At 40.9% G+C, this 27,306-nt stretch overlaps 1 protein-coding gene across 1 annotated transcript in view; it reads right to left on the bottom strand.

Moving 5' to 3' along the window:
- The window catches only part of LAMB4 (laminin subunit beta 4), a 118,119-nt gene extending 108,924 nt beyond the window's left edge, over nucleotides 1-9,195 (bottom strand). The window contains 2 exon segments of the mRNA XM_055589640.1: nucleotides 1,874-2,031; nucleotides 9,133-9,195. Coding sequence (XP_055445615.1) covers nucleotides 1,874-2,031; nucleotides 9,133-9,166 — 192 coding nt within the window. The 5' untranslated portion in view covers nucleotides 9,167-9,195.
- Nucleotides 9,196-27,306: the final 18,111 nt, after the last annotated feature.

Here is a 27,306-nt window from a genome sequence, read left to right on the forward strand (position 1 = left end):
ATGCTTGACCATGGCTTACAAGGGCCTAGGTAATCTGACCAGTCGCACCTCTTTTGTTAAACAAATGCATGATGATTTTAATGACTATTTCAGCTACAGATTGTCAAAGTAAACCAGACTTTCAAGAGAGTGTTATAATCTTCTTATAATCACTGGCCACCATAAGCCCTTATACTTGAATAAAGCCAAAATGCCCTTTAGAAATTAAGGACCAGTACAAGTTAGATCAGTTCTGCATATGGGGAGATTTGCCCCACATCTGTCCTAATAGAGCAACAGGAGCCCAGTGATTCCACCAAAAGTTGCCAAGACTTGAAAATATTTCCAATACTATGGAAAATATTGGGGAAAATGTTTAACTTCAGGCTGTTTATTTTTTTTCTGTAAACATGTTAGAAGTACAGTCTTTGATGGAACTGGCTACAGAGGATGCTTAGTTGTGGCAAATAGATATGAGAGGCCCAACCTGGGTAACACTCTGAGTCAATGCTGACTTAAACATTTGGAAGAGAATCTTTTGCTTGAGAGCTCTTTGCTAGTTGATGGATGAAAAAAAAATTATCCTCCATGCCACATGAATTTTATATAACTAATGCTTATAGTTTCACCTGTAATGCTTTGTCAGCTAGAAGATATTGTGGGATTTTTTTTCCCCCAGTTCTAAGATTTTTAAGATTTCTGATTCCCTAGACTGAAGAAGTTCTGGAGTTTGTTTTACTTCTATTTGGTGTAACTTTGCCTTATAGGAATATCAAGTTCTAATTATTTTAACATCAAGTTCAAATAATTAGGCTCATGACAATGTAAGCAGATGCCAATGGTGGAAAGACAAGATGGGTGAGGCCGGTGTTGCAAAGTTCCTAATATTAGAGTTGGGAACCACTGCTTTGTCCAGGGGACCTGGCCTTAGGAAAGCTACTTGAAGGGCCTTCCATCCCACCTGACCTAAAATTGAGCAAAACTTCTACAGTGTCACTTTCTTGCCCATGTAGAGAATTTGCTTTCTTATACAAGTACTTCCTAAACTTAGACCAGGGCTAAGCACTCAAGTATTGTCTCCACTTATTTATAATCACCCTCATTTACTAAAACCAATGAGAACACAAAGCCTTCCCAGATGCCTCCAGGAGTTGCCTTACACAAACAATACATGGAAAAACCTGGGTCACTAACATTAGGCTTACACCCAGCTTCCTTCCTGCACATCCTCTCAGTTAAGGGGTTGACACAATTGCCTCAGGCTTTTGAGCAGGTGTGATACTCAGATGACTTTGGATGCTTGTTTCAGAGCCCAGGGAAGAAAAAAAGCAACTTGTCCTTTTATAAGACTGGTCTTTAAGAATAAAAGGTACAAAAAGATGTTCACATTGGGACTTGATAGTCTCTAAATAAGACAATTTCCAAGTGGCATTGAGACACTGGCAGACAATCAATTCCAAGTCTACACTCTGTCCATCTCCATCTAAAGTAGGGCAGTAAGAGCCCATGTTCAGCATAATAACCCTGAACCCTGAGGATCTTCCATCTTCATCCAACTCATCAATTATTTAATAAGTCCACTCCACTGGAGTCACTAAAGCAGCCCATTAGAACATATATTGTATAGTAGTCCCTTCAAAGACTGAACAAAAAAAACCCACCTTTTTTGTTTAATTCTAAAGGTAACAAGAAATAGATGAAGCCCGTCTTCCTTATTCCCCAGTTGGTAATGGTTTCCCAGATGTTGAATTGAATCACTTGTGTCTCTGATGTTTGGGAAGGTGGACTGTTTCCTTTTTTCTCCTGTTGTCTGGACGGCCCTAGATGTACTTGGAAAAAAATCTACATCACTGATGAAATCATGTCCCAACAAGTAAACAAAGATCCAACCCACCTCGAGGTGGCTGAGGATGCAGTATTTCTGGGCTCTGTCCAGTCCACAGGTAGAAGCAGCCGTGAGCTGCCCACTGTGACCCACCAGGAGATCACCGGTTGGGGGCTGACAGGCACCTCTGCTGCATTCATCTTGAGCTTCCACGTAACTGAGCAACCCTTGAAAACATGATAGAAACAGAACACATGAGACAGTCTAAGGGTGGTAGAAGGCTTAAAGAAGTGACTGGTTAAGTGGGAGAGTTGACAGTCCACCTATTTTTAATACTAGTTCTGTGATCATGAAGACCCTGGTGGTGGATACTGTTGGCACCTGCAGCCTGATGGAAATCTCTTAGCGTAGGCGGTTATGCCATCTGTGCTCATGTCCCCACCTGGATCAGCTGAAGCCAGTGACCTATGGATGCACGTTTCTCAGCCATTGCCTCAAGGCTGGGATCCACTCTGTGATGCAGTTTATGCTCAAAGTCTCTTCTGGGAGGAGGTTGAAGCTGGACTCCTGCTGGGACCCCATTCTGGCTCCAATGCTCTCACTCTCTCCCTCTTCAGAGCACTGCCTCAATAAATTACTTGCACGAAATCCTTGTCTCAGGCTCTGCTTCTAGGAAACCTGACCTTAAACAACCTCCATTCACTGGAAATTCTCTGTGTGTCCTTTTAGGGCAAATAATAAAGATAAATACACAGACATGAGGAAGGAGAGTCCTAATCCTGACTCTTATATCTGTTGTTCCAACCTGGAGGAAAATCAACTGGAGAAATTAAGAAATCCTTGGGAAATAACTTTCTCTTAAAATATGTAAATTCAGTTGACCTCCCTTTACAACCTGGAGTGCTGGATTCCGACACACCATGGAACAGATCATGTTTCTTTGGGATAAAAGATGGCACAGATGGAATTCCAGACTGTATAGTACACTTAACCCTTGGTACCTGCCAGGCAACAGATCTGTCATGAAGGGTTCAGTCACAGAGCATTAAAGGGCAGCTCTATCTCAATTGTCACAATTCTCTACTTTTCATGAGAAACCTCTGAGATAATATCCTTAAATGTTGGTTTAAAAATGATTTTTAAAGTTCTGTTTGTCTTAAAATGTTAAATTCTGAGTTAATATAACTTAAATCTCTATATGTGAATACAGGGTGGGTAATCCACACTATTTCCTGCCTGCACAGCTTGTCTGCTTTATTCCTTAATGTTAAAGTTACACACTTATAACCCATAACATATTAGTAGATTTTGTTTACTGTTGGACTGAATAAAAGAAAGCAAAAGTCTTACAGGGAATAAGGTCTAAACTGAACACACTCTAAAGCTAAATACATTATGCTAAAGCTATAATGTGAGTCCTCTATTTTATTGATAGCTATTTATAGAAATAGTTACACTTTTATTTTCTTTTTTGGGCTTCCCTTGTGGCTCAGCTGGTAAAGAATCCGCCTGCAGTGCGGGAGACCTGGGTTCGATCCCTGGGTTGGGAAGATCCCCTGAAGAAGGGAAAGGCTACCCACTCCAGTATTCTGACCTGGAGAATTCCATGAACTGTAGAGTCCATGGGGTCGAAAGAGTCAGACACGACTGAGAAACTTTCACTTTCATACTTCTTTTAAAAGCATATTTGAACAGGACAGTATTTTTAAAAATTCAATTAAATGGTTAGAATTCTTTTTTTTTTTTTTTTTTTTTGCTTCTTAAAGCCAAAATCTAGGAACTAGTTTTCTCTTGATTGCAACTCAAACTGCAGACATGATAATTTTGCAGAAATAAAACAGCCTCTGGATTGAAAGACACAGGACCCAGAAGAGCTAAAACAATTTAAAAAATATTTCTACTTGATATTAAGGTTTACTATGTATCCACAGTAAGCAAGAAAATGTAATATTGGTTGAGAGACAGACCCATAGATTAATAGAATAGAGACCTTGGAAATAGACCTACACAAATATGATCAACTGATTTTTGAGGTTCAAAGGTGGATGAAGGACAGTCTCTCAACAAGCAGTGCTGAAGCAGTTGGACATTCAGAGGCAAAAAAAGGAACTATAACCAAAACCTCACACTGTATACAAATATTAACAAAAATGGATCATGGACTTAAAAAGTAAAATATAAAACTCCTACAAACACATAGGAGATTTGGGCAATTTAGGGCTAGGCAAAGCATTTTTAGAATTGACAATAAGAGCATGATTCATAAAAGGAAAACTGGAACCTCATCAAAATTAAAAACTTTATGAAGAGGTAAAAAAGCAAGGAGAATATAATTACCAATCACATATCTGACAAACCCCTTGACCTAGAATATATAGTGTTAGTCGCTCAGTCATGTCCAACTCTTTGCAACCCCATGGACTGTAGCCCGCCAAGCCCGTCAGGCTCCTCCGTCAGTGGGATTTTCCAAGCAAGAATACTGGAGTGGACTGCCATTTCCTTCTCCAGAGAATATATAAAGAGCTCTCAAAACTCAACATTAAAAAACCAATCCAATTAGAAAATGGCAAGCAACATGAATAGACATTTCACTGAAGCAAATACATAGATGGCAAATAAGCACCTGAGAAGACGTTCAGCATCATCAGTCACTAGGGAGACGCAAATCAAAATCACAATAGTACTGCATATCCATCAGAATAGCTAAAAAACAATCAAAAACAAACAAACAAACAAACCAAAACTGGTAACTCCAGCTGCTAGAGAGGATGTGGAAAAACTGGATTACTTATACACTGCTGGTAGGAATATAAAATGGAACAGTCACTCTGGGGAAAAGTATGATAGTTTCTTATAAAGCTAAGCATGTGCTTATCATACAACCCAGCACTTACAGTCTTAGGTAATCATCCCAGAAAAATTAAAACTTATATTCACACAAAAAACTGTACAGCATCTTTATAATAGCCCCAAACTGGAAAGAACCCAGATGTCTTTCAATGGGTAAATGGTTAAGTCTTTCCTGGTGGCTCAGATGGTGAAGAATCTGCTTGCAATGCAGGAGACCCATGTTCAATTCCTGAGTCGGGAAGATCTGCTGGAGAAGGAAATGGCAACCCACTCCAGTATTCCTGCCTGGAGAATTTCATGACCGAGGAGCCTGGTGGGCTACAGTCTATGGGGTCGCAAAGAGTTGGACACGACTGAGAGACTATCACTCACTAAGTAAAGTGTAGTCTGTCCATACCTTGGGATGGTACTGAGCAGTAAAAAAAGGAAGGAATCATTGAAACATACAACACCGTGGATGAATACCCAAGGAATTACAGTGAGTAAATAACGCCCACCTCAAAAAGTATGTACTGCGTATTTCCATTTCTTTAATGATGAAATTATAGAGATGGGTAACAGATTCATGGTGGCCAGGGGTGATAGAGGCAGGGAGGAAGGGAGCTGGATGTGGGTATAAAAGGGTATTACTAGGGAATCCTTGAGTTTGATAGAGCTCTGGGAGTTGGTGATGGACAGGGAAGCTGGGCATGCTGCAGTCCATGGGGTCGCAAAGAGTCGGACACGACTGAGTGACTGAACTACCTGGGGGAATCCTTGAAGTGATAGAACTATTCTCTACCTTAACTGTGGTGACGGGCTCATGAATCTAGGCTTTTGATAAAATTGCATAGAATTAAATATACAGACACACACTCACACATACATGAAAGGGAACATGTAAAACTGGGGGACTCTAAATAAGGTTAATGGACTATTTCAGTGTCAGTTTCTTGGTTGTATATTGTACTGTAGTTACTCCAAGTGCTATCATTTGTAGAAACTGGGTAAAATGGGATCTCTCTGTATTATTTCTTACAACTGCATGAGAATCTGCAATTATCTCAATGCAAAAAAATTTTAAAAAAACAAACAATTCTCTCTCTCCTCAAAAATCATCCCCATCGGCCTCTGGATGGTGAATCATGTAAATCCCACACTCTAAAATAATACACACAGGATGGGTTCCAGCTGCTCCTATATATTATTCCTTTGAGACAAGAGAATTTATGGCAAATTCTGTTTTAAGCAGACAGAGGTGGGAGGGATGAGCCTAAAAGGAAAAATAATTACCATACTGTGGAATAAGCTTGCTTTCTCCTCAGGTTTTTTGATGGTAAAAGTAAGAGTTTTCTTCATGGATTTGTTTTGCATTTAATGGATTACTTTCCTTTAACTTGCCCTCCAAAAATACAGGCTATTGAAAAATACTCATTCTCTTGTGTACACATTTCCCACATCTATTCTGTTCATCTGATGATTTTGTGATTAAATGGCAACCCACTCCAGTGTTCTTGCCTGGAGAATCCCAGGGATGGGGCGGCCTGGTGGGCTGCCGTCTGTGGGGTCGCACAGAGTCGGACACGACTGAAGCGACTTAGCAGCAGCAAACATATGTAGATCATGGTTCTACAGTTAAGAATATGATCATAATGTCTCCTTCCCCATAGGTTACCAAATGTCACTTTTGGGAATTTTCCATCTTCCATCTCCTTGTAAAGATTATTATACTACAACAAAGCATGACATTTCTTTCTCTTTGAGATATGTTAAGTTCCCCTCATACACTTTAAAAATCTTATTGTATAATAAATGATTCTAGCTTGGTTAACATGGATTTTTTCTTTTTATTCACCCAACAATCCAAACCCAAAGTTCCTTTTATTTCCTAGAATTGGCATCAAGGATAAACACCTAATTTGAAGTTTGGACTTAACAGACAGAGGCTTTTTCAAAAAGGTCAGGTATAAAATCTCTGTTAGTGCTACATGTGGACTAGCTAAGATTTCCCTCCCAGGGATTTATTCTTTTAGACAAGTTTCATCCTGAATTATTTCACTGGAATTGTTACCTTAAAGATTAAACATGTTTTTATAACCTGACTTGGCCAAACTTGTTTTAACCAGGTATGTACTTTTCAGAAATAAAAAGTATTCCAAGACTTTGGGAAATGGAACTATTATTCGTGTAATATTCTACAGTCAAATATGAACTTTTGATCTAAAATACTTGGCAGAAAGAGGCTAGAAACATTAAGTAGTTAAAGCTTCATGCCTGAACATAGATAGACTCAGAAATATCCTTCCTGGATTAAAGCTTTCAATTGCCAAGTTATTACATGAGCATTAGGTTGGAAATGATTCAGAGAATAATGATGTTTCAGTCTTTAGAAAACCAATGTATTGCTAAAAAATTACATACAATTTGAGGACAGGATCTTATTAAAAATGAATTTTGGAAAGCTGGTGATTTAAAGAAAATATACAGTAAATTTTCTGTAAAGTCAAGGGTCATTTTATAGATATAACTATTACTATATGATCTCAGTAACTGCACATTGTTACACTTTTCTTAAACACATGCAGTGTTTTCATCTACGTTAGAATTCACTTCAGAGTTCAGAAGCTATACACATACACATTCATTTACATACTCACATACATTACTATGAGGGAGAAAACATGCAAAGGATGCAGATTGGTTAAGATGTGTACTTTGTAAACAGTTCCCCAAGCCTGGGACCAATTTTATGATTCTTTATCTTCCTTTGCCAGAATGCAAGACAGGGGGTTTAAATAAGCATAAGTATTTATATCAGAGAAGGCAATGGCACCCCACTCCAGTACTCATGCCTGGAGAATCCCATGGGCGGAAGAGCCTGTTGGGCTGCCGTCTATGGGGTCGCACAGAGTCGGACACGACTGACGCGACTTTGCAGCAGCAGCAGGTATTTCTATAAATGCCTGTGGTTGAACTATGGGCTTCCCAGGTGGCTCAGTGGTAAAGAATCTGCCTGCCAATGCAGGAGATGCAAGAGACAAGAGTTCAATCCCTGGGTTGGGAAGATCCCCTGGAGGAAGGCTGAGTAGAGGTTGGGGGAGAGGAAGTGTCTCCTGATTGAGGAGGCATCTCTGAGATGCTGTGGGGAGGTTTAGAACATTGGCAAGATGTGAGTAAGTTACCGTGTGGAGGGGCTGGGAGAAGATGCTGTGATTGGTTGCTTCTGGTTTTGAACACTGGTTTAATCCCTAAGAGAACAACCAAAGCAGATGTAGATGGGGACTTCCCTGGTGGTCCAGTGGTTGGGACTCTGTGCTTCGTCTCCTGACCAAGGTGTGGGTTCAATCCCTGGTCAGGAGACTAAGAATCTTGCATGCCCATAGAGTGGCCAATAAACCCCCCCCCCCCCCCAAACAACAAAGAAAACAGAACAACAATAAAACAGATGTAGATGAAACCAACTCTTCTCGGCCTCTCTGAGGCCAGACCTAGCCTTCCTAGTTCTGAGGGAGTACAGACCAGTGAGTCTCCTCTTCTAGTGGCTGGTGGCTCATCTCTGAGGCAGAAAACTTTCTACAGAGAACAAATGAACATTTACCATCTACAGCTGTTCTTTCCATCATGACCAGTCAAGCCAACTGAGAATTTGTCTCAGCATTGGGGAATTGTATGGAGAAGGAAATGGCAACCCACTCTGGTATTCTTGCCAGGAGAATTCCATGGACAGAGGAGACTGGCAGGTTACAGTCCATGGGGTTGCAAAGAGTCAGACAAGACTGAGAGACTATCACTCACTCACTTGGGAATTGTAAAATTAAAAGAGATTCTTCGAGTCTGCTGCCATGAAGAAATTCAGCATGAATCTTTGAAGATTCTAAGCAATTTAGATGGTACTCACCCAAAGCAGGGCTGTTATAGACACAAAAAGTTCAGGATCAAAGAGAGTAATTGTTGGCAACCTCTTCTCTATGACTAATGTAAGTGATTACTTACATTATGTAATGTAAGAATGTAAGAAGAACATTATGTAATGTAAGAATCACTTAATGTAAGTGATTCTCAGCTTATTAAAGACTGCTCAGTCATGGAGAATTTGGCCTTTTAGCTCAGAGCTGCTACTTACTCAGAAGAGAATTTTGCCTATAAATTCTTTATGAGATTTCATCACTAGGTTAAGTGCTACATTCAAAGCAAAGTTATTTTTAAAAATTAAAATGCATTGTATTTGTAAATTAAGAATCTGAAAGTATTTTGCTCTTTTAAGTGTCTTTATCTGCTGCTGTGAATACTCCACTAAAGACTGACAGAAATAGCTATATGGGGATACTAGCCATGTTTGAATGAAACTTTCTGGTTGCTTGACACAATTATACAACAGAAGAGTCATGCGAATATCTTGTTAGTATAGAAAAATGGGGTGGATATGTTTAAAACCTATTTCCAGTAAATATTTTAGAACAATTCAATTCAAACAGAAAATGGATTTTGACATTACTCACCAAGGTGCAAAAGAAAGGTCAGTTGAAATTGCATTCTTTTGTCAGTAAAAAATTAAATTCAGTTCTGCTAGGTTTAGGGGGGAAACAAAAGGAAGGTAAAGTCAGTAACTGATAGAATCAAAAATTGTCATCAATTTTAAGTGACTTGAAAATTTGTCTGATGGTCTTTCTTTGGGTATTTATCATCCTTTAGTCTTCTTTTTCTCTCCTTTTAAAAACCTAAGTGAATAGTTAATTTACAATGTTTCATTAGTTTCAAGTATATCTGATGATTCTTTGAGACACAAAAATACCCACAGTGCCCAACTCCTTAAATAATAAGTGTATACACTTTTTTGCAAATATTTGTTTTATAGTTTCTGAAGTCACAGAATGTAATCATTAATCTATTTTGTCCATTTTATTTATTTAGAAAAAACTTTAATTATACAATGAACATGTGTACTTACTGTTGAAAAAATAGAAAAATCAGAAGGCAAAATTGAATTGTTACCCATTGAACTACTGTCCAGAGAAAAGTAGTTAATATCTTGCTCTTTGTTTTTCCATACTTTTTTGCTTGCATATAAATATTTCCCCAAAGTAGTACAATACTGCATGCTTGCTTCAATCTATACATCCCAGGCATCTTTCTGTACCAAGAAAAACATTTTTACATCAGGGAATTTCCACTTACGGAAGGATATCAGGACCACTGAGGGGCTTCCACAAACCCAAGCTGTGTCCCCCTTTGTAGATTCAGCTATGCCCCTCTAGACAGAGGGCCCCCACAAGTCACTGTTGTAAGGGACCTTGACACAGATGGAAGTACCCATGGGCCTCTGTGAGTTGGGAAGAGGGGAAGTGAAATGCTCTCCTGTACCAGTATTTTAAATGACTGGATGGTATACTCCTGAATGCAGGAACCAGAGTTTAACAAATGCGCTACAGGTTGACATGCACTTCCTTTCTTATATTTTCCTGTTACAAATATTTTTGCCAAGTCTTTGTTCATATCCTTAACTATTCCTCAGGATATGAAGTGGAAGCCCTGGATCAAAGAGTGTACCTGTGCTCGTGTGTAAATGAAATGTTGATGCTGTTATCAACAGCCACATGGAAAGTTGGTCCCAACTTATACTCTCACCAACAGACTATGGGAACAACCATCGGCCTGAATAGAAATTTTTAAACCTTGTCAATTTAAAAAGCAAAAAATTATACCTCATCATTATTAATGTTTTTGCTAGAAGAGCAGTGAATATAAAATATTTCTCATGTACTTACAGGAGAGAATTTTATTTCCATTATGGCTTATTATAAACTGTGGAAAATTCTGAAAGAGATGGGAATACCAGAACACCTGACCTGCCTCTTGAGAAATCTGTATGCAGGTCAGGAAGCAACAGTTAGAACTGGACGTGGAACAACAGACTGGTTCCAAACAGGAAAAGAAGTACATCAAGGCTGTATATTATCACCCTGCTTATTTAACTTATACGCAGAGTACATCATGAGAAATGCTGGACTGGAAGAAACACAAGCTGGAATCAAGATTGCTGGGAGAAATATCAATAACCTCAGATATGCAGATGACACCACCCTTATGGCAGAAAGTGAAGAGGAACTCAAAAGCCTCTTGATGAAAGTGAAAGTGGAGAGTGAAAAAGTTGGCTTAAAGCTCAACATTCAGAAAACAAAGATCATGGCATCTGGTCCCATCACTTCATGGGAAATAGATGGAGAAACAGTGGAAACAGCGTCAGACTTTATTTTTTTGGGCTCCAAAATCACTGCAGATGGTGACTGCAGCCACGAAATTAAAAGACACTTACTCCTTGGAAGGAAAGTTATGACCAACCTAGATAGCATATTCAAAAGCAGAGACATTACTTTGCCAACAAAGGTCCGTCTAGTCAAGGCTATGGTTTTTCCTGTGGTCATGTATGGATGTGAGAGTTGGACTGTGAAGAAGGCTGAGCGCCGAAGAATTGATGCTTTTGAGCTGTGGTGTTGGAGAAGACTCTTGAGAGTCCCTTGGACTGCAAGGAGATCCAACCAGTCCATTCTGAAGGAGATCAGCCCTGGGATTTCTTTGGAGGGAATGATGCTGAAGCTGAAACTCCAGTACTTTGGCTACCTCATGCGAAGAGTTGACTCATTGGAAAAGACTCTGATGCTGGGAGGGATTGGGGGCAGGAGGAGAAGGGGATGACAGAGGATGAGATGGCTGGATGGCCTCACTGACTCGATGGACCTGAGTCTGAGTGAACTCCGGGAGTTGGTGATGGACAGGGAGGTCTGGCATGCTGCGATTCATGGGGTCGCAAAGAGTCGGACACGACTGAGGGACTGAACTGAACTGAACTGAACATGATATTGAATATAGCTCCCTGTGTTAAGAGATTTTTTTTTTTCTTTTGACATTCTCTTCTTCAAGGCTTTTCCTAATGAGATTTTGGTTTCTCCTGCGAGTCCCACATTTCAATCCCTCTAATCTTTCACTCCCTACTCTGCAGCATCAATACAGCATTTCCTACTTCCTGAACCCTTTTCTCATGCAGATTCCTTTGCCTTGAATGCCACTCACCTGAACTTCAATGCCAGCCTCTTTATGAAGTTTTTTTAAGGGTGTTTTGAAATGACTGACTGTAGGCAAATTTCCCATTCTGGGAAGCTCTTCACATGGCTTGGGTTCATTTTGCATCTTGAATGCTATACGGAAATCACTCACTGAGAAGCAAACTCCCTGCTGTATCCTTATTTGAAAATAAGCACTATCTGCTTTAAAAAAAAGTTTGCAACTTTGGACTAATGATCTTACACAAAACCTTGCAAAGTCCTATAGGAGAATCCAGAATGGAGCCTTAGGAAGGTTTATTGCTGCGGGCCACCTGAATCTGGGCATTTTTTTTTTTTAGGTGGTACTTTCTTATTGTTTTATTATTATTATTTTTTCTCATTTAGTCAGTTATCCAGCTACACTTTTGATAACATGAAATTCCCCAATCTGATGTCCCCCTGGATTCAGTACTCCAGCCTACATGCTTCTTTCATTCTAGATATGCACAAACATTAAGAGTGATTATCCTTTTAATAGGAATGGGCAATATAAACAAAGTTTGAAAGTATTATTCTCTATAATCAAATAAATCAAATTGAGTGAGACAATAATTTACGAGCCTACTATTCAGGGCTTGAAATATTCTAGGCTGAGTGGATGAAGGTAATTAAAGTGCTGCATAGGAAATATAATGCCATACCTGTTTCTCCCCAGTGGGAATCCATTCACAGAGCAGATTCCAAACTGAAAGACTGCTTCCAACTACAGGCCATGGACTAAAATTTCCCTCCTTTGCAAAGATGGGAGGGATGCAGATTGCAGAATTCTAAGGACTCAGGATTTAGAGAGAAAGGAGGCAGAACTGCATTGCTGATGGCAGGAGGAAAAGAACACATGAAATACCTTTCGCAGAGCATCTGGAGGGAACAGAGCTTCCTCTGTGATGAAAATGAACCTCTGGGAACTTTCTCCGTCCAAGAGTTATCATTAAGTGTTAACAAAGCCATGATAAGAAGAAGTGAACTTCTAAGCATAAATCAATTGGTTCAAGAGTGACTTGCCCCAAAGAAGAGGAGGAGGAGTGGAAGCAGATCCAGACTGGATCAGAATAGATACGCTTCTCTTATCAATAATTGCTTATGGATTTTCATCAGTTTTTCAGTGAGGGAATGAATGACAGAATCACAGAACTTATCTGGTCACTGGTGGTCGTGGTAAAGAATCTGTCTGCCGATGCAGGAGATGCAACAGATGCGGGTTTGGTCCTTGGGTCAGGAAGACTCCCCTGGAGAAGGAAATGGCAACCCACTCCAGTATTCTTGCCCGGAAAATCTCATGGACAGAGGAGCCTGGTGGGCCACAGTCTACGGGGTCACAAAGGGACACCACTGAACACATGTGCACGCACGCGTGCACACACACACACACACATCTGATCATCTGCCTGTTGAGTGCCTCCACTTAGAGCAGCAGGTCATAGCCCTGGCTGTACCTTAGAAACACCTGGGGAGATTCTTTTTTAATGAGTTCTCTAAAAAATGTTTATTTCATGATAAAACACACATAAAATTTACCATCTTAACTATTTTAAAGTATACAGTTCAGTAGTCCTAAGTACACTCACATTGTTACACACCCCATTTCTAAAACTCTTCTCAGCTTATAAAACTGAAACTCTGTACCCAGTATCAACCTGTCATTCCCCTGTCCCCCAGCCCCATTCTGCTTTCTGACTCTATGAAATTGGCTACTCTAGGCATTTCATGGAAGTGCAATCATGTGGTAGCTGTCTTTGCGACTCTTATTCACTTAGCATAATACCTTCGAGGTGCATCCGTGTTGTAGCGTGTGTCAGAATCTCCTTCCTCCTTAAAGTTGAATGATATTTCACTGTGTGTACCTGGGGAGATTTTTTTTAAAACAGTCAAGGCTCAGGTTCACCTCAGACCAATTCAATCAGAATTGCTAGGGGTGGGATCCAGGCATCAGTGTGTTTATGACACTCCCCAGAGGATTCTGTATATGTAGCCAGTGGTGAATGCCACCTTGAATGCCATACGGAAATCACTCACTGAGAAGTGTACCCACTGTGGCATACTTATTTGGAAATAAGCTCTATCTAAATATCTAAAACCAAAACATCTAAAACTCATTGGACTGCGGCCTACCAGGCTCCTCCATCCATGGGATTTTCCAGGCAAGAATACTGGAGTGGGGTGCCATTGCCTTCTCCTAAAACTCATTAGTTTGTCCCATATACATGCTTGCCTCTTGAATTCCATTCTCAGAGGATTGTTAAACCTGGGGAGCTTTAAAAATCCTGCTGCCCATAGTATTCCACACAAATTAAATCAGAATATCTGATGACACAAATAGATGGATAAAGATATATTATGTTCTTGATTTGGAAGAATCAATATTGTCAAAATGACTACATTGCCAAAGGAAATCTACAGATTCAATACACACCCTATCAAATTACCAATGGCATTTTTCACAAAATGTTTTAAATTTGTATGGAAACACAAAGATCCCAAATAGCCAAAGCATTCCTAAGAAAGAAAAACAGAGCTAGAGAAATCAGACTGTCTGATTTCAGAATATACTGCAAAGCTACAGACATCAAAACAGTATTGTACTGGTACAAAAACAGAAATATAGATCAATGGAATAGGATATAAAGCCCAGAAATAAGCCCAGACCCCTACAGTCAATTAATCTGTGACATATGAAGCAAGAATATACATAGAGAAATGACAATATCCTCATTAAGTGGTGCTGGGAAAATTGGACACTTACATGTAAAAGAATGAAATTAGAACATTCACTAATACCATACACAAAAATAAACTCAAAATGGATTAAAGACCTAAATGTAAGGCCAGAACCTATAAAATTCTTAAAAGAAAATAGGGAGAACATTCTTTGACATAAATTACAGCCAGATCTTTTTTGATTCACATCCTAGAGTAATGAAAATAAAAACAAAAATAAACAAATGTGACCTAATCAAATTTAAAAACTTTTACACAGTGAAGGAAACCATAAACAAAACAAAAAGACAACCCATGGAATGGGAGAAAATATTTGCAAATGAAGCCACCAACAAGGGATTAACCTCCAAAATATACAAACAGCTCATGCAACTGTATATCCAAAAAACCCAAATGATCCAATCAAAAGATGGGCAGAAAATCTAAATAGACATTTCTCCATAGATGACATATAGATGGCCAAAAATCACATGAAAATATGTTCAACATCACTGATTATTAGAGAAATGCAAATCAAAACTACAATGAGGTATCACCTCATACCCATCAGAATGGCCATAATCAAAAAGTCTACAAAGGATAAATGTTGGAGAGAGTATGGAGAACCCTTCTACACAGTGGAAATGCCAGTTGGTGCAGCCATTATGGAGAACTATACAGAGGTTTCTTTAAAAACTAAAAACTAAACTATAATATGATCCAGCAATCTTATGCCTGGGCATATATCTGGAGAAAACCATAATTAGAAAAGACACATACACCCCAATGTTCATTGCAGCACTATTTACAATAGGCAAGACATGGATGCAATCTAAATGCCCATTGACAGATGAATGGATACAGATGTGTTTTATATATATATATATATATGAGAAAATGTTACTCAGTCATAAAAATGTACATAATAATGTCACTTGCAGTGACATGGATAGACCTAGAGACTGTCATATTGATTGAAGTAAGTCAGACAAAGACAAATATCATGATATTGCTTGTAGATAGAATCTAAAAAAAATGGTACAAATGAACTTCTTTACAAAACATAACTAGTCACATATGTAGAAAACAAACTTAGGGTTACTGAGGCAGATAAGTGGGGTGGAGGTATTGACATATGCTCATACTATCTATAAAAGACATAGCTAATAAGAGTACTGTATAGCACAGGGAACTCTACTCAATACTCTCTAATGACCTAGGTAGGAAAAGAATCTAAAAAAAAAAGAGTGGATATGTGTATAACTGATGGACTTTGCTATACAGCTGAAACTAACACATTGTAAATCAAGTATACTCCAATAAAAATTAATTAAAAAAATAACATTCCAGGACACAAACAAGAAGTTCAACACCCTTGGGCAGTCACCACTCCTGCCCCCTTCCCCCCCAACAATCTGCCTCTTCCTGCAGCCCCTGGGAAGTACTAATCTACTCTTTCCGTACATTGGCCTAGTCTGCATACTTCAAATACAACCATTTGTGGGCAATTTGTGGTCCTTTGTGACTGACTTCTTTCAATTAGCATGATATTTCTAAGATTCATCCATGTTGTAGCATGAATCAATAATGCACTTTTTTTTATGCTAAGTAATATTCCATTATAGGGATATGCCATATTCTATTTATTCATCATTGGGTAGACATTTGGGTTTTTTCCTATTCTTTGGCTATCATGAATGCTGCTGCAATTAACATTTATCTATAATTTTGTATGGATGCATGCTTCCATTTCTCTTGGGTAGATACCTAGGAGTGGAAACATTGTTTTTTTTTTTTTTTTTAATATGATTTTGTCTAGACCTTCCTATTAGATTGTAAACCCTTAAAGGCAAATATTCATCTTTTAGCCCCTGGTAGTACCTAGAAAAATATCAAAAATATTTGCTGACTTGAATTCATTGCAGCTTTCATTTTGGGGTTTAAAATATGCCAGTCTCTGACCTCAGCACTAAGTGACATATGATATTTCTAGCTTGAATTTTATTTACTGGCTATTCCATTAACTTCAGCTTCTCTGCCTTCACTGGAAGGCCTCAGCTGTGCCCTAGAAGTGCCCCTTTGTCTTGGTTTCAAAATGTTGGTGTAAATTGTCAACCCTGGGTGTTCCCTGGTGCTAAACTTTTTCCTGCCTCTTCCTCCACAGTCTCTTTCTGTGGCTTCAAGTTCCTGATTTTATTATATATGTAAATATTGTTTTCCAGAGCTCCACTATGAAACTGGGCTGTCTTTTAATCTGAAGATTTAAATGATGTAATAGGAAGCACTTGGATGGTATAGAGGGCTAGAGATGATTACACAGTGCTACGTATTTTTATATCACAGCTGGAAGACAGTCCTTGTCTCCATTTAGAACTGATCTTAGAACTATGCTTTGTCAAACAACCCTGAACCACATCCTGTGAAGGATTTACAGATTTCAGGTCAGAAGAACTGGCTTGGAGCTCGAAGCATTCATCCTGTGGGGTTCTCAAGAGCCCAGTAGAATGATGGGTGGAAAATGGGCTTGGGTTCCCGGCTCCCCTTCCTCTACCGAGATAATGGGAGTGGCCTCAAAGGACTGCCAACATGGGGGTTTAAAATCCTTCAGCTCTCTGAAATCCGTGAGGCAGATGTGAGTTAGTTCTGGTTAATTCAGGTGACTAAAAATATTCTCCCTGAAATGAACCAATAAAATATGATGAAGGGACAGAAATTACCCCTGATTTTCTTACTTCTCTGTATTATACAGCAAATGGACCTTGGACTTCCTGTTATCATTTTGATTCCTCGTATTTTCCCCTCACTCAATTCTACCTCCTGGAATTGAGTCTCCTTCCTTCTCATTGAGCATGGATGATGGCTGATTTCTGCAATTACACTGAAATGTAAGCCTATAGCAGCTTGCCTCTTCTCACATGCGCAGGGGTTCTCATAGGATTGGTTTCCGCCTCCCCCGCTTCCCCTTCGCAGAGCACATTTGGCAAGTGCCTGCAGACGCTTCCCCTGGTCACAGCAGGGGAAGGGGATGCTACTGACATCTAGTGGGTAGAAGCCAGAGATGCTGCTAAATGAATATCCGACAATGCACAGGGCAGCCCCAGTCCCCCTAACAAAGAACTATTAGCCTCAACTATCAACAATACTGAGTTCTGAACCCCTGCAGGTGGCTCCAGTACCCCTAGCTGAGGGCCCGCCACCCCACCTTTCCTTCCCTAAGTGGTTCAGCCCTAGTCTTACTCCCAGTTTTCTGTTTCCCATTTTAGGTGATTGGCTTCAAACTAGAAGAGTGTTACAGTAAGCTTATGGCAGAAAGTGAAGAGGAACTAAAAAGCCTCTTGATGAAAGTGAAAGTGGCTTACAGCTCAACATTCAGAAAACGAAGATCATGGCATCCGGTCCCACCACTTCATGGGAAATAGATGGGGAAACAGTGGAAACAGTGTCAGACTTTATTTTTGGGGGCTCCAAAATCACTGCAGGTGGTGACTGCAGCCATGAAATTAAAAGATACTTACTCCTTGGAAGGAAAGTTATGACCAATTTAGACAGCATATTGAAAAGCAGAGACATTACTTTGCCAACAAAGGTCCGTCTAGTCAAGGCTATGGTTTTTCCTGTGGTCATGTATGGATGTGAGAATTGAACTGTGAAGAAAGCTGAGTGCTGAAGAATTGATGCTTTTGAACTGTGGTGTTAGAGAAGACTCTTGAGAGTCCCTTGGACTGCAAGGATAATTTTAACAAATTTATAGCATTATATACTTCCTTTGTGACTCAGACAGGAAAGAATCTATGTGCAATGCAGGAGACCTGGATTCAATCCCTGGGTTGGTTAGATGCCCTGAAGAAGGGAATGGCAACCCACTCCAGGATTCTTGCCTGGAGAATCCCATGCACAAAGGAGCCTGACAGGCTACAGTCCATGGGGTCTCAGAGTCGGACATGACCGAGCGACTGACACTACTACTCAACTTCTTTTTTGACTCACCTGAAAGATCCAACCAGTCCATCCTAAAGGAGATCAGTCCTGGGTGTTCATTGGAAGGACTGATGCTGAAACTCCAGTACTTTGACCACCTCATGGGAAGAGTTGACTCATTGGAAAAGCAATGACTAGGAGTGGATATCAGGGCTACAGGAACAAACTGCAACATTCCTACCGAATTTATAACTAAGTTCTTAGGTTATGTGTAGCTGCTATAATATTAAGGAGATAGATTCAAAAAGAATCAGAGGCTTACACAAGCTCACTAAAGCAAGTGAGTTCCCATGCCCTCTTTTTTAAAAATTTTTTTAAAAATTAAATTTATTTTAATTAAAGGCTAATTGCTGCTAAGTCACTTCAGTCGTGTCCGACTCTGTGTGACCCCATAGACGGCAGCCCACCAGGCTCCCTGTCCCTGGGATTCTCCAGGCAAGAACACTGGAGTGGGTTGCCATTTACAATAAAACATCTATTTCTGCTTTATTGACTATGCCAAAGCCTTTGACTGTGTGCATCACAATAAACTGTGGAAAATTCGGAAAGAGATGGGAATACCAGAACACCTGATCTACCTCTTGAGAAATCTGTATGCAGGTCAGGAAGCAACAGTTAGAACCGGACATGGAACAACAGACTGGTTCCAAATAGGAAAAGGAGTACGTCAAGGCTGTATATTGTCACCCTGCTTATTTAACTTATATGCAGAGTACATCATGAAAAATGCTGGACTGGAAGAAACACAAGCTGGAATCAAAATTGCCGGGAGAAATATCAATAACCTCAGATATGCAGATGACACCACCCTTATGGCAGAAAGTGAAGAGGAACTCAAAAGCCTCTTGATGAAGGTGAAAGTGGAGAGTGAAAAAGTTGGCTTAAAGCTCAACATTCAGAAAACGAAGATCATGGCATCTGGTCCCACCACTTCATGGGAAATAGAGGGGGAAACAGTGGAAACAGTGTCAGACTTTATTTTTCTGGGCTCCAAAATCACTACAGATGGTGACTGCAGCCATGAAATTAAAAGACGCTTACACCTTGGAAGGAAAGTTATGACCAACCTAGATAGCATATTCAAAAGCAGAGACATTACTTTGCCAACAAATGTCCGTCTAGTCAAGGCTATGGTTTTTCCTGTGGTCATGTATGGATGTGAGAGTTGGACTGTGAAGAAGGCTGAGCACCGAAGAATTGATGCTTTTGAACTGTGGTGTTGGAGAAGACTCTTGAGAGTCCCTTGGACTGCAAGGAGATCCAACCAGTCCATTCTGAGGGAGATCAGCCCTGGGATTTCTTTGGAAGGAATGATGCTAAAGCTGAAACTCCAGTACTTTGGCCACCTCATGTGAAGAGTTGACTCATTGGAAAAGACTCTGATGCTGGGAGGGATTGGGGGCAGGAGGAGAAGGGGATGACAGAGGATGAGATGGCTGGATGGCCTCACTGACTCGATGAACGTGAGTCTGAGTGAACTCTGGGAGTTGGTGATGGACAGGGAGGCCTGGCGTGCTGCGATTCATGGGGTCGCAAAGAGTCAGACACAACTGAGAGACTGATCTGATCTGATCTGATTGGTTTTGCCATACATCAACATGAATCCACCACGGATGTTTGAGAAAATGAACTGTTTGTTGTGAGGTGGGGTATGGATGAAAGGTATGAACCTATTCAAATAATGTTAATTACTACTTGAAATAATAATGTTTTACAAAGTAAACTCTGAACCTGGAAGAGAGTGGTTGGCATGTGCAGATGTTTTCACTATTCACTAAGTAGTAGTGTGTTTTGCTTGTACATCCAACTTTACCTTCAAAAACCAAGATTCTGGTGGCCTGGAGAAAAGAAGCTGTGTCTGATGAAACTTACAAAGAAAGAGTGAGACAGTCCATGGAATATTCTGGCTCCTAGAATGTAAGTAGTAAACATATCCTTTACAAATACGACTTTAAGACAAAATTATCTAACCCATCTACCGATTTAGAGTGGCAAATATCAAAAAGAAGTATTGGCTCATTCTGAACAAAAAGATTAAATTAAAAATCCAGAAGGCTAGCTCACGGCTGGGCCACGGCCTCTGCTGTTCTTGCCTATAACTGCTGCCCATGACACAGCGTGTGTTCACCCTCAGGGCACAAAAGGTCAGTTTTTCAGGATCCACTCAGCCTTGAAAGACTTCCCCCCATTTTTACCCTTACCCGGAGACTTTGGCAGTACATGCTCTAATATAGAAGTTCTGGAAATGATGTTATTCAGCATCTTCTAGATTGCAAGTGATAGGTTTATGGGCTCCATTATTTAATTGAATTTGAGTAAATCAACATCACCAAGAAATGTTTATATTTTCAAATGCCAAATAGATAAAACAGAAAATATTCTCTTCTTTTATAGTCTTCTTGGGCTTCCCTTGTGGCTCAGCTGGTAAAGAATCCACCCGCAATGTGGGAGACCTGGGTTCGATCCCTGGGTTGAGAAGATCACCTGGAGAAGGGAACAGCTACCCACTCTAGTATCCTGGCCTGGAGAATTCCATGGTCTGTATAGTCCACAGGGTCACAGAGAGTTGGACACAACTGAACGACTTTCACTTTCTTTAATGTTGGTGTTTCTTCTGGCTTTATCATCTGAGAGTCCCCTGTCTCTTCCTCTGTGCATTTCTCAGAAAAACTCATTCAGACAGGTTAGTGACTTAATCCACTTCTTTCTCTTCTCTAACCCACCTACTTCCCTGAGCTTCAGCTCCTTGTTTCTAATCACTTATGGACATCTCTATCTGGATGACTCACCAGTACCTCAATCATACGATGTTTACAGGTGAACTCTTGTTTTGTTCAAACCTGTCCATCTTCTTCATTTCCATCTCAGTTAATGGCATCTTTATCTACCCATTTGTTCAAGCCAGGAACCTCAGTTATGAGACAGGCCTGGCACCTGGGATCCTTGGCTGCAATGCTTGCCCCTGGACAAATGTTGCATTGAGCAACAAAGTCCAAAGAAACTATACGGGACTAAAAATACCTGTGTGCATGAGTAGCGGGGAAATTCTGGACCCACGAGATACAAAGAGACCAAAAAAACCCAGTTGCCACTTTTGAAGAGCCTGGAACAAAAACAAGGTACTGTGTATGCCCCCTGCACACACCACCACCTAAGGGATGGGCAAAACACCTAATGCACCCTCCAGCCTGACCCCTGGACACACCCCTACCCTCATCCCACATAAGGAGCAGGCTGGCCCCCGCGCAGGGACCAAGCGAGCAAAGAACTTGTTGTTTTCACTCCCCACTGCTGCAGCAGGGATCCCCATAAAGCCTTGCCTGAAGTTCTTGTCTGGCCTCTAGTCAATTTCTACTGACTGAGGAAGGCCAAGAATGCTGGTTGGTAACAGCTATGCTTAATTTCTTCCTTTCCCTTCCATTCTCCTGAGACACAGAGGCAAAATCTGAGCGTGAACGCTGAACAATGGATGGGGTCCAGTGACAAAGAGGGAAGTGGCCATAGCTATTCCTTCTGCTGTTTTCCCCTCAGCTCAGCATCAGTGACTGTCCTCGGGCCCTGGCTTGCACTAGGACACTGCTCTTGTCCTTTCAGAGGGAGCTTGTGGGGCTTAGACTGGGTCCCAGACAATACCCACCTGCAAGACTTGAAGGCACAGTTTGAAAGAGCACCTGATCCTTGCCATTTCTATTCCCCCAAGACTGTTAGGAAGTCTTACCTTTCACTGGCTGTTTACTCCAAAGATCCTTTCAAGAACAGTGTGGTGCAGGAAAGGGGAGTTGGTGTTGGGAAGTGGGGAGAGAAGGCTATTATTGACTGTTTTATTTTGCTTAGAAAGACCAAATTTAGTATTTTGGGGGCAAGGTCCTGATGACCAAACAAAGGTATGTGTGCCTCACTGACTCAAGGCAGAAATTTTAAAACATTACATTTTTAGTATGGTTCTTAGCTTTTCTCAAGATGAGATCATCAAATAATTTTTATGAAGGAAATCCCCTGATTTCCAAATGCTGTCAAGCCAGCTTTAAAACAACAACAACAACAACTGCATTTATCCTTTCTTCTATTGCCTTACATCAATATGTTAAGCAGGGATATCCTCATTTCTGACCCAGACTCCAGGTGCCTTCTAACCCTCATCCTTACTCCTTCTGAGCCTCATCCTCATCGTCACCAGAGAACACAGACTTACACCTGTCACTTCCTGGCTTACAAACCTGCATCGGGTCCCTTTCACTGGCAGGAGTTTCTTAGTTGGGAGGACAACACATGTGCCCAAGCTGGCCCCAGACTCTCCATGTTCCCTGCAGGAGAGTGGCTGTGCGCCACCCATTCTGTCCCCACTATTCATGTGCTGTTATGCCTTATGCCTTTGCACAGAACACCATTCTGCCATCGCTGTTTGTCCTTTAGCTTTCACCCTGTCTAAAGCTTTTCTTCTCTCCTCCTGGCAGAGCTGGCTACTCCATCTTCTTCACGATGAAATGACAGCCTTTCTGTGGTGGTGAAGGATCGCTCTTAGTCTCCCCCTAATTACTTTTTTACAATGTGATGGCATGGACCACAGGGAAGACCCATCCTTGTTGCTCTTCCTCTGACTCCATGAACTGGGCTGCTCATGTTTCCAAGAAGCCAAAGGTTCAGTTCTGGCAGGTAAACTCCTCCGTATCCTCTGATCTTCATCCTCCTCACACTCACCATCCAGTACCCAAGGGCCCAGTGCTGGATATTCTAGTGCCCACAAGGGGGCAGCACTCCTCACCCACCAGGCAGGCTTTCTCTTCCCTTCCCGTTCTACAGGGTTGGTCTAGGGTCTCTTTCTAGCAGGTAGCTTGGCCCAATATTAGGTATCTGTCTTTTCCATATCTACCTTGAGCCTCCCCTTTTACTGGGATCCAAGCACTTTGCTTTCTCCTTTGAGGTGCGTCCCTCTTTACATCAGCTTCTTTCCATGGCTCTGCCTCAGGGGACAGATCATCAATATTTTAAGTCTTACGGATTTTCCACTGCTGGCTTTTGCTTAATCTCCACCAAGGAGACCATTAGCAGAATTCAGACACATCTGGCCTGTTCTTCTCTGCTTCCTACTCCAGCCCTGGAATGAACTGATTCTCCTTAAGAAGTTGCTATCCGGACAGTTTTTGGAACTATGGCAGTTCGTCATCTGTCTTTCTGTGATGAAGTCACCTGGGCATAATCTTCTACCCCACAAAGTTTTTGGCCAAGGATATAAAAGATATCACATGCTGTTTTCCCACATGTCAAGTTTAGGTCAGAGCACACAGTGGATGCTTTCTTTTTGAATGGACTAATATTAAGTTGCTGAAACTACCAACAAAATCATAATGAGAGGCTTTCTTGGTAGCTCGGTGGTAAAGAACCCGCCTACCAATGCAGGAGACACGGGTTTGATCCCTGATCTGGGAAGATCTCACATGCTGCATGGCAACTAAGCCTGTGCACCACCACTATTGAGCCTGTGCTCTAGAGCCCAGGAGTCGCAACTACTGAGCCCATGCAGCACAACTACTGAGCCCATGTGCATCCTAGAGTTGGTGCTCTGCAAGGAGAAGCTACTTCAATGAGAAGCCCGCACACCGCAGCTAGAGAGTAGCCCCTGCTAACAGCAACTGCAGAAAAAGCCAACACAGCAACGAAGACTCAGCACAGACAAAAATAAAAATTAATACATACAATTATCTAAAAAATCATATGCAGAAATCTATAGATGAGAAAAGTCTCAATCTCTTAATATGGAATTAGATTCTAAACTATGGGGCATGTGATTTGAACTTCTCTGGGTCAGCTTTCATTCAGCCTAAGTTGTCAGAGTGGATGGACCCAGAAAGTAATCAAATGAAATTTTCAGGGAGCAGAGCATTCAAGACAAGAGAGGGACAATTTTCTCTAGTGTCTAGTAATTTAGAACAGCTAGAACATTCTCCTGCATGCCCTAATAAGGTCCTGTGGTAATTTAAGTCAACTGTTATTTCTCTAATCACCGTCTGCTTTTCTTCACAAAATGTAGCTTCCTTTCTTCTCCCCCCATCTTTTAGACCTTCTTTGTTTTCTTCTCTTATCATTTTCTCTTCTTGTTTTCTCTAAAGCCAATTTTAATTGCCAGGGAAAATGCAGGGATATTTTGTTCCCTTTCTTTATTGATTCATTTTTTCTAGTTCATGCTTCAGTAATCATTTTCAGGCAGCTTGACACTTATCAGCTATAAAACATGCTGAATTAGACAGAAAAGACCCTAACCCCACTCCAATCTACTTCCAGGGGGACCAAACGGAATACTTCCTTTTTGGTTCTCAACACTTGGTCAACTCCCTGTTGACTCAGGTTCGTCCTAAACAATGGCTTCCCTTGCCTTGTGGCTCACCAAGTAGAACCAGTGCAGAAACTGCAGGTTTAAGTGGTTCAGGACTCCATGTGGTTTGGAACTGCATTCTCCTCCAAAGATGGCTTATATAATAGGAATAAAACTAAGGCAGAGCTTAAATTTCACTCACGCGTCATTAAACTCACGTGTATATTAAACTCCCCATTTAAAATCTCCTATGCAGTTTCCATGGATAAGTTTGTTAGTGCTTGAAAGGACATATTTGGGATCCCTACAAGCTCATGGAGAATGATAGTCATGAATTAAGCCAAAACTGTTCATTTTTTATACAACATTGACAGATTATAGATTCCATAAATGTTCCTCTGACACTACTTCTGTAGGCCTTTAGGCTCTTTCAGAATAGTTTTTCAGTGGTTCTTGTTACTTGTGTTTTTATTTATTGCTATATTTTAAGTTGATGCCATGGTAGTTTTCAATTTTGTTCCCTACAGGCCATGAATCTGTTCACTTCTGACAGACTGAAAAGCAAACTCCGAAGACTGGAATCACATCTTTTTCCCTTTGGGACTGAGAGGAAGCTTGTGGACAGTATCTGCTGAACTAACTTGTTTTATTTCTTTTTAAAACCCAACAGCTCCCATAAAGCACCACAGAGTAAGAGACCAGAGAGCAGCATTTGATTTTTAGGTAGAAATATCCACAGGGGTTAACTGAAATAAAAGGATTTTTCTGTTTGTTCATTTGATTGGTTGGTGATCTGTTGTATTAATCAAATGCTATTTCCCCTTTTAGTCTTTTAAATTATTGTGCAAAATGTGAAACCCTAAACACTAAATATTGGTGTATATTTAAAAGTTGTTTCAAACATCAGGGATTTCACAAAAAAGTGTTTTCCTTTTGAAATAAGTAAACTTAAAAGGCTTGTTGCATTCTTGGGTGATTGTATCATATCTCGAGGGGTTTTTGCCTGATATATGTATCTAGAGTTTTATAATGAAAATTGAAGAGACAGCATCATTTACATTTCATAAATTTACTTTCAAATAACCATGCATGGGTTACTACGCCACTTAGAAAGCCCAGCCTCTCAGTACAGCATATATATGTATATATGTGTATATATTTGCCCATGTCGCACAGCATGTTCCCTGACCAGGGCTGATCCTGTGCCACCTGCACCGAAGGTGTGGAGCCCTAACCCCTGGACCTCCAGGGAAGTCCCCCGGTATAGCTCTTCTTAATCAAGGGCTTGGCTTCTCTCATTTTCCAAAAAGAAAACAGCTTTAGTGCTTTCCCTGAAATACAATATATGCTCATTGACCTGACATCAGATAACATAAAGAAGCTGAAAATAAAAATCACCTCAAAGCCCACAGTCTTTTGGTGGGGATCTTTCCAGATGTCTCCCCGTCTCGTTCCTGCTCTTTCATCTTTCAGAAACAGAGGGTGGGCAGGCTGCAGGGCAGAAGCAGCTCCCAGACTTAGCAGTGTGGGGTCCTAGCTCTACTTCTCTATTCATAAGACCTTTGACGCAGGTAAATTCCATTAGGTATAATTTACATACCATAAAATCCACCTAAGTGTATAGTTAAATACATTTGGTTGAACTCAAATGCGGGAGAATGTAATGTTTCACACCTCTGGGATAAGATATTTCCTTTGAAGGCAGCCTGGAAAGAAATTCCCTGGTGCAGCCTTCTCTCAGCCAGGCGATCGTTGTCCTGCTGGTGGCCTGGCCGGCCTTTTGCTCCTTGGTGACCCACCTCACTATCCTTCCCAGACTCAAGGGGATTTTGTGAGGGCTCAGGAGTCTTTCCTGGGTACAAGGAGGCTTGCAAGTCCTGACGGGATGTGTGGAGGGCTACAAAGTCTCAGGAGACACTGAAACAGCTAAATGGCCTTTCAGAAGATTCTGTGAACCTAAAGGAGGCTAAGATCACAATGCTCCCTGGAGCTGACACATGCTGCCAAAACTGCGAAAGGACAGATGGGTGTGGGCATGCCTAAAAAGTGTTCAGGCAGAAAGGAAGCTGCCAAACCTCCCTGAGAGGACTGATGTCAATTGCCCTGTGTTACCTCAGAGTCACCAAAAGCAGAGCCCGTTGGTGCCTGGAGAGAACCTTTACTTTTTACAAAGAGTAGATTTACTCTTTGGTCTCTTTTAAAACCAACTTTCCTGTTTTTGTCTTCATAGAGGAAGAAGGGAAAATTCATATAGTCTACAGTGACCTGGGCCTGAGGTAATCCTGGCACCTCCCACCTCAGAACCTGCCTTGGAATGTTCTAGTTACCAGACTATGGCAGATGGAGCTCACAGGGCATTTTAGAGCAAGCCAGGGGACTCAAGTTCATCCATGTACCTTTATAAGTCCTACCGGAATTTCTAAAATGTATTTCAGTACTTATGGGAAAGTGTTAAAATGGACCAAGTGTTAAGTTGTTGATAAATGTGTACAGCTGTGTCATTCCTATGCACAAGTGGTTAACACAGAGTCATGGATAATTACAGTCCTAAGTCTTTGCCCTCAAGATGAGGAAACTAAAATCCAGAGCAT

This window comes from Bubalus kerabau, chromosome 8 (assembly GCF_029407905.1).
Source record: "Bubalus kerabau isolate K-KA32 ecotype Philippines breed swamp buffalo chromosome 8, PCC_UOA_SB_1v2, whole genome shotgun sequence".
Classification (NCBI taxonomy): Eukaryota; Metazoa; Chordata; class Mammalia; order Artiodactyla; family Bovidae; genus Bubalus; species Bubalus kerabau.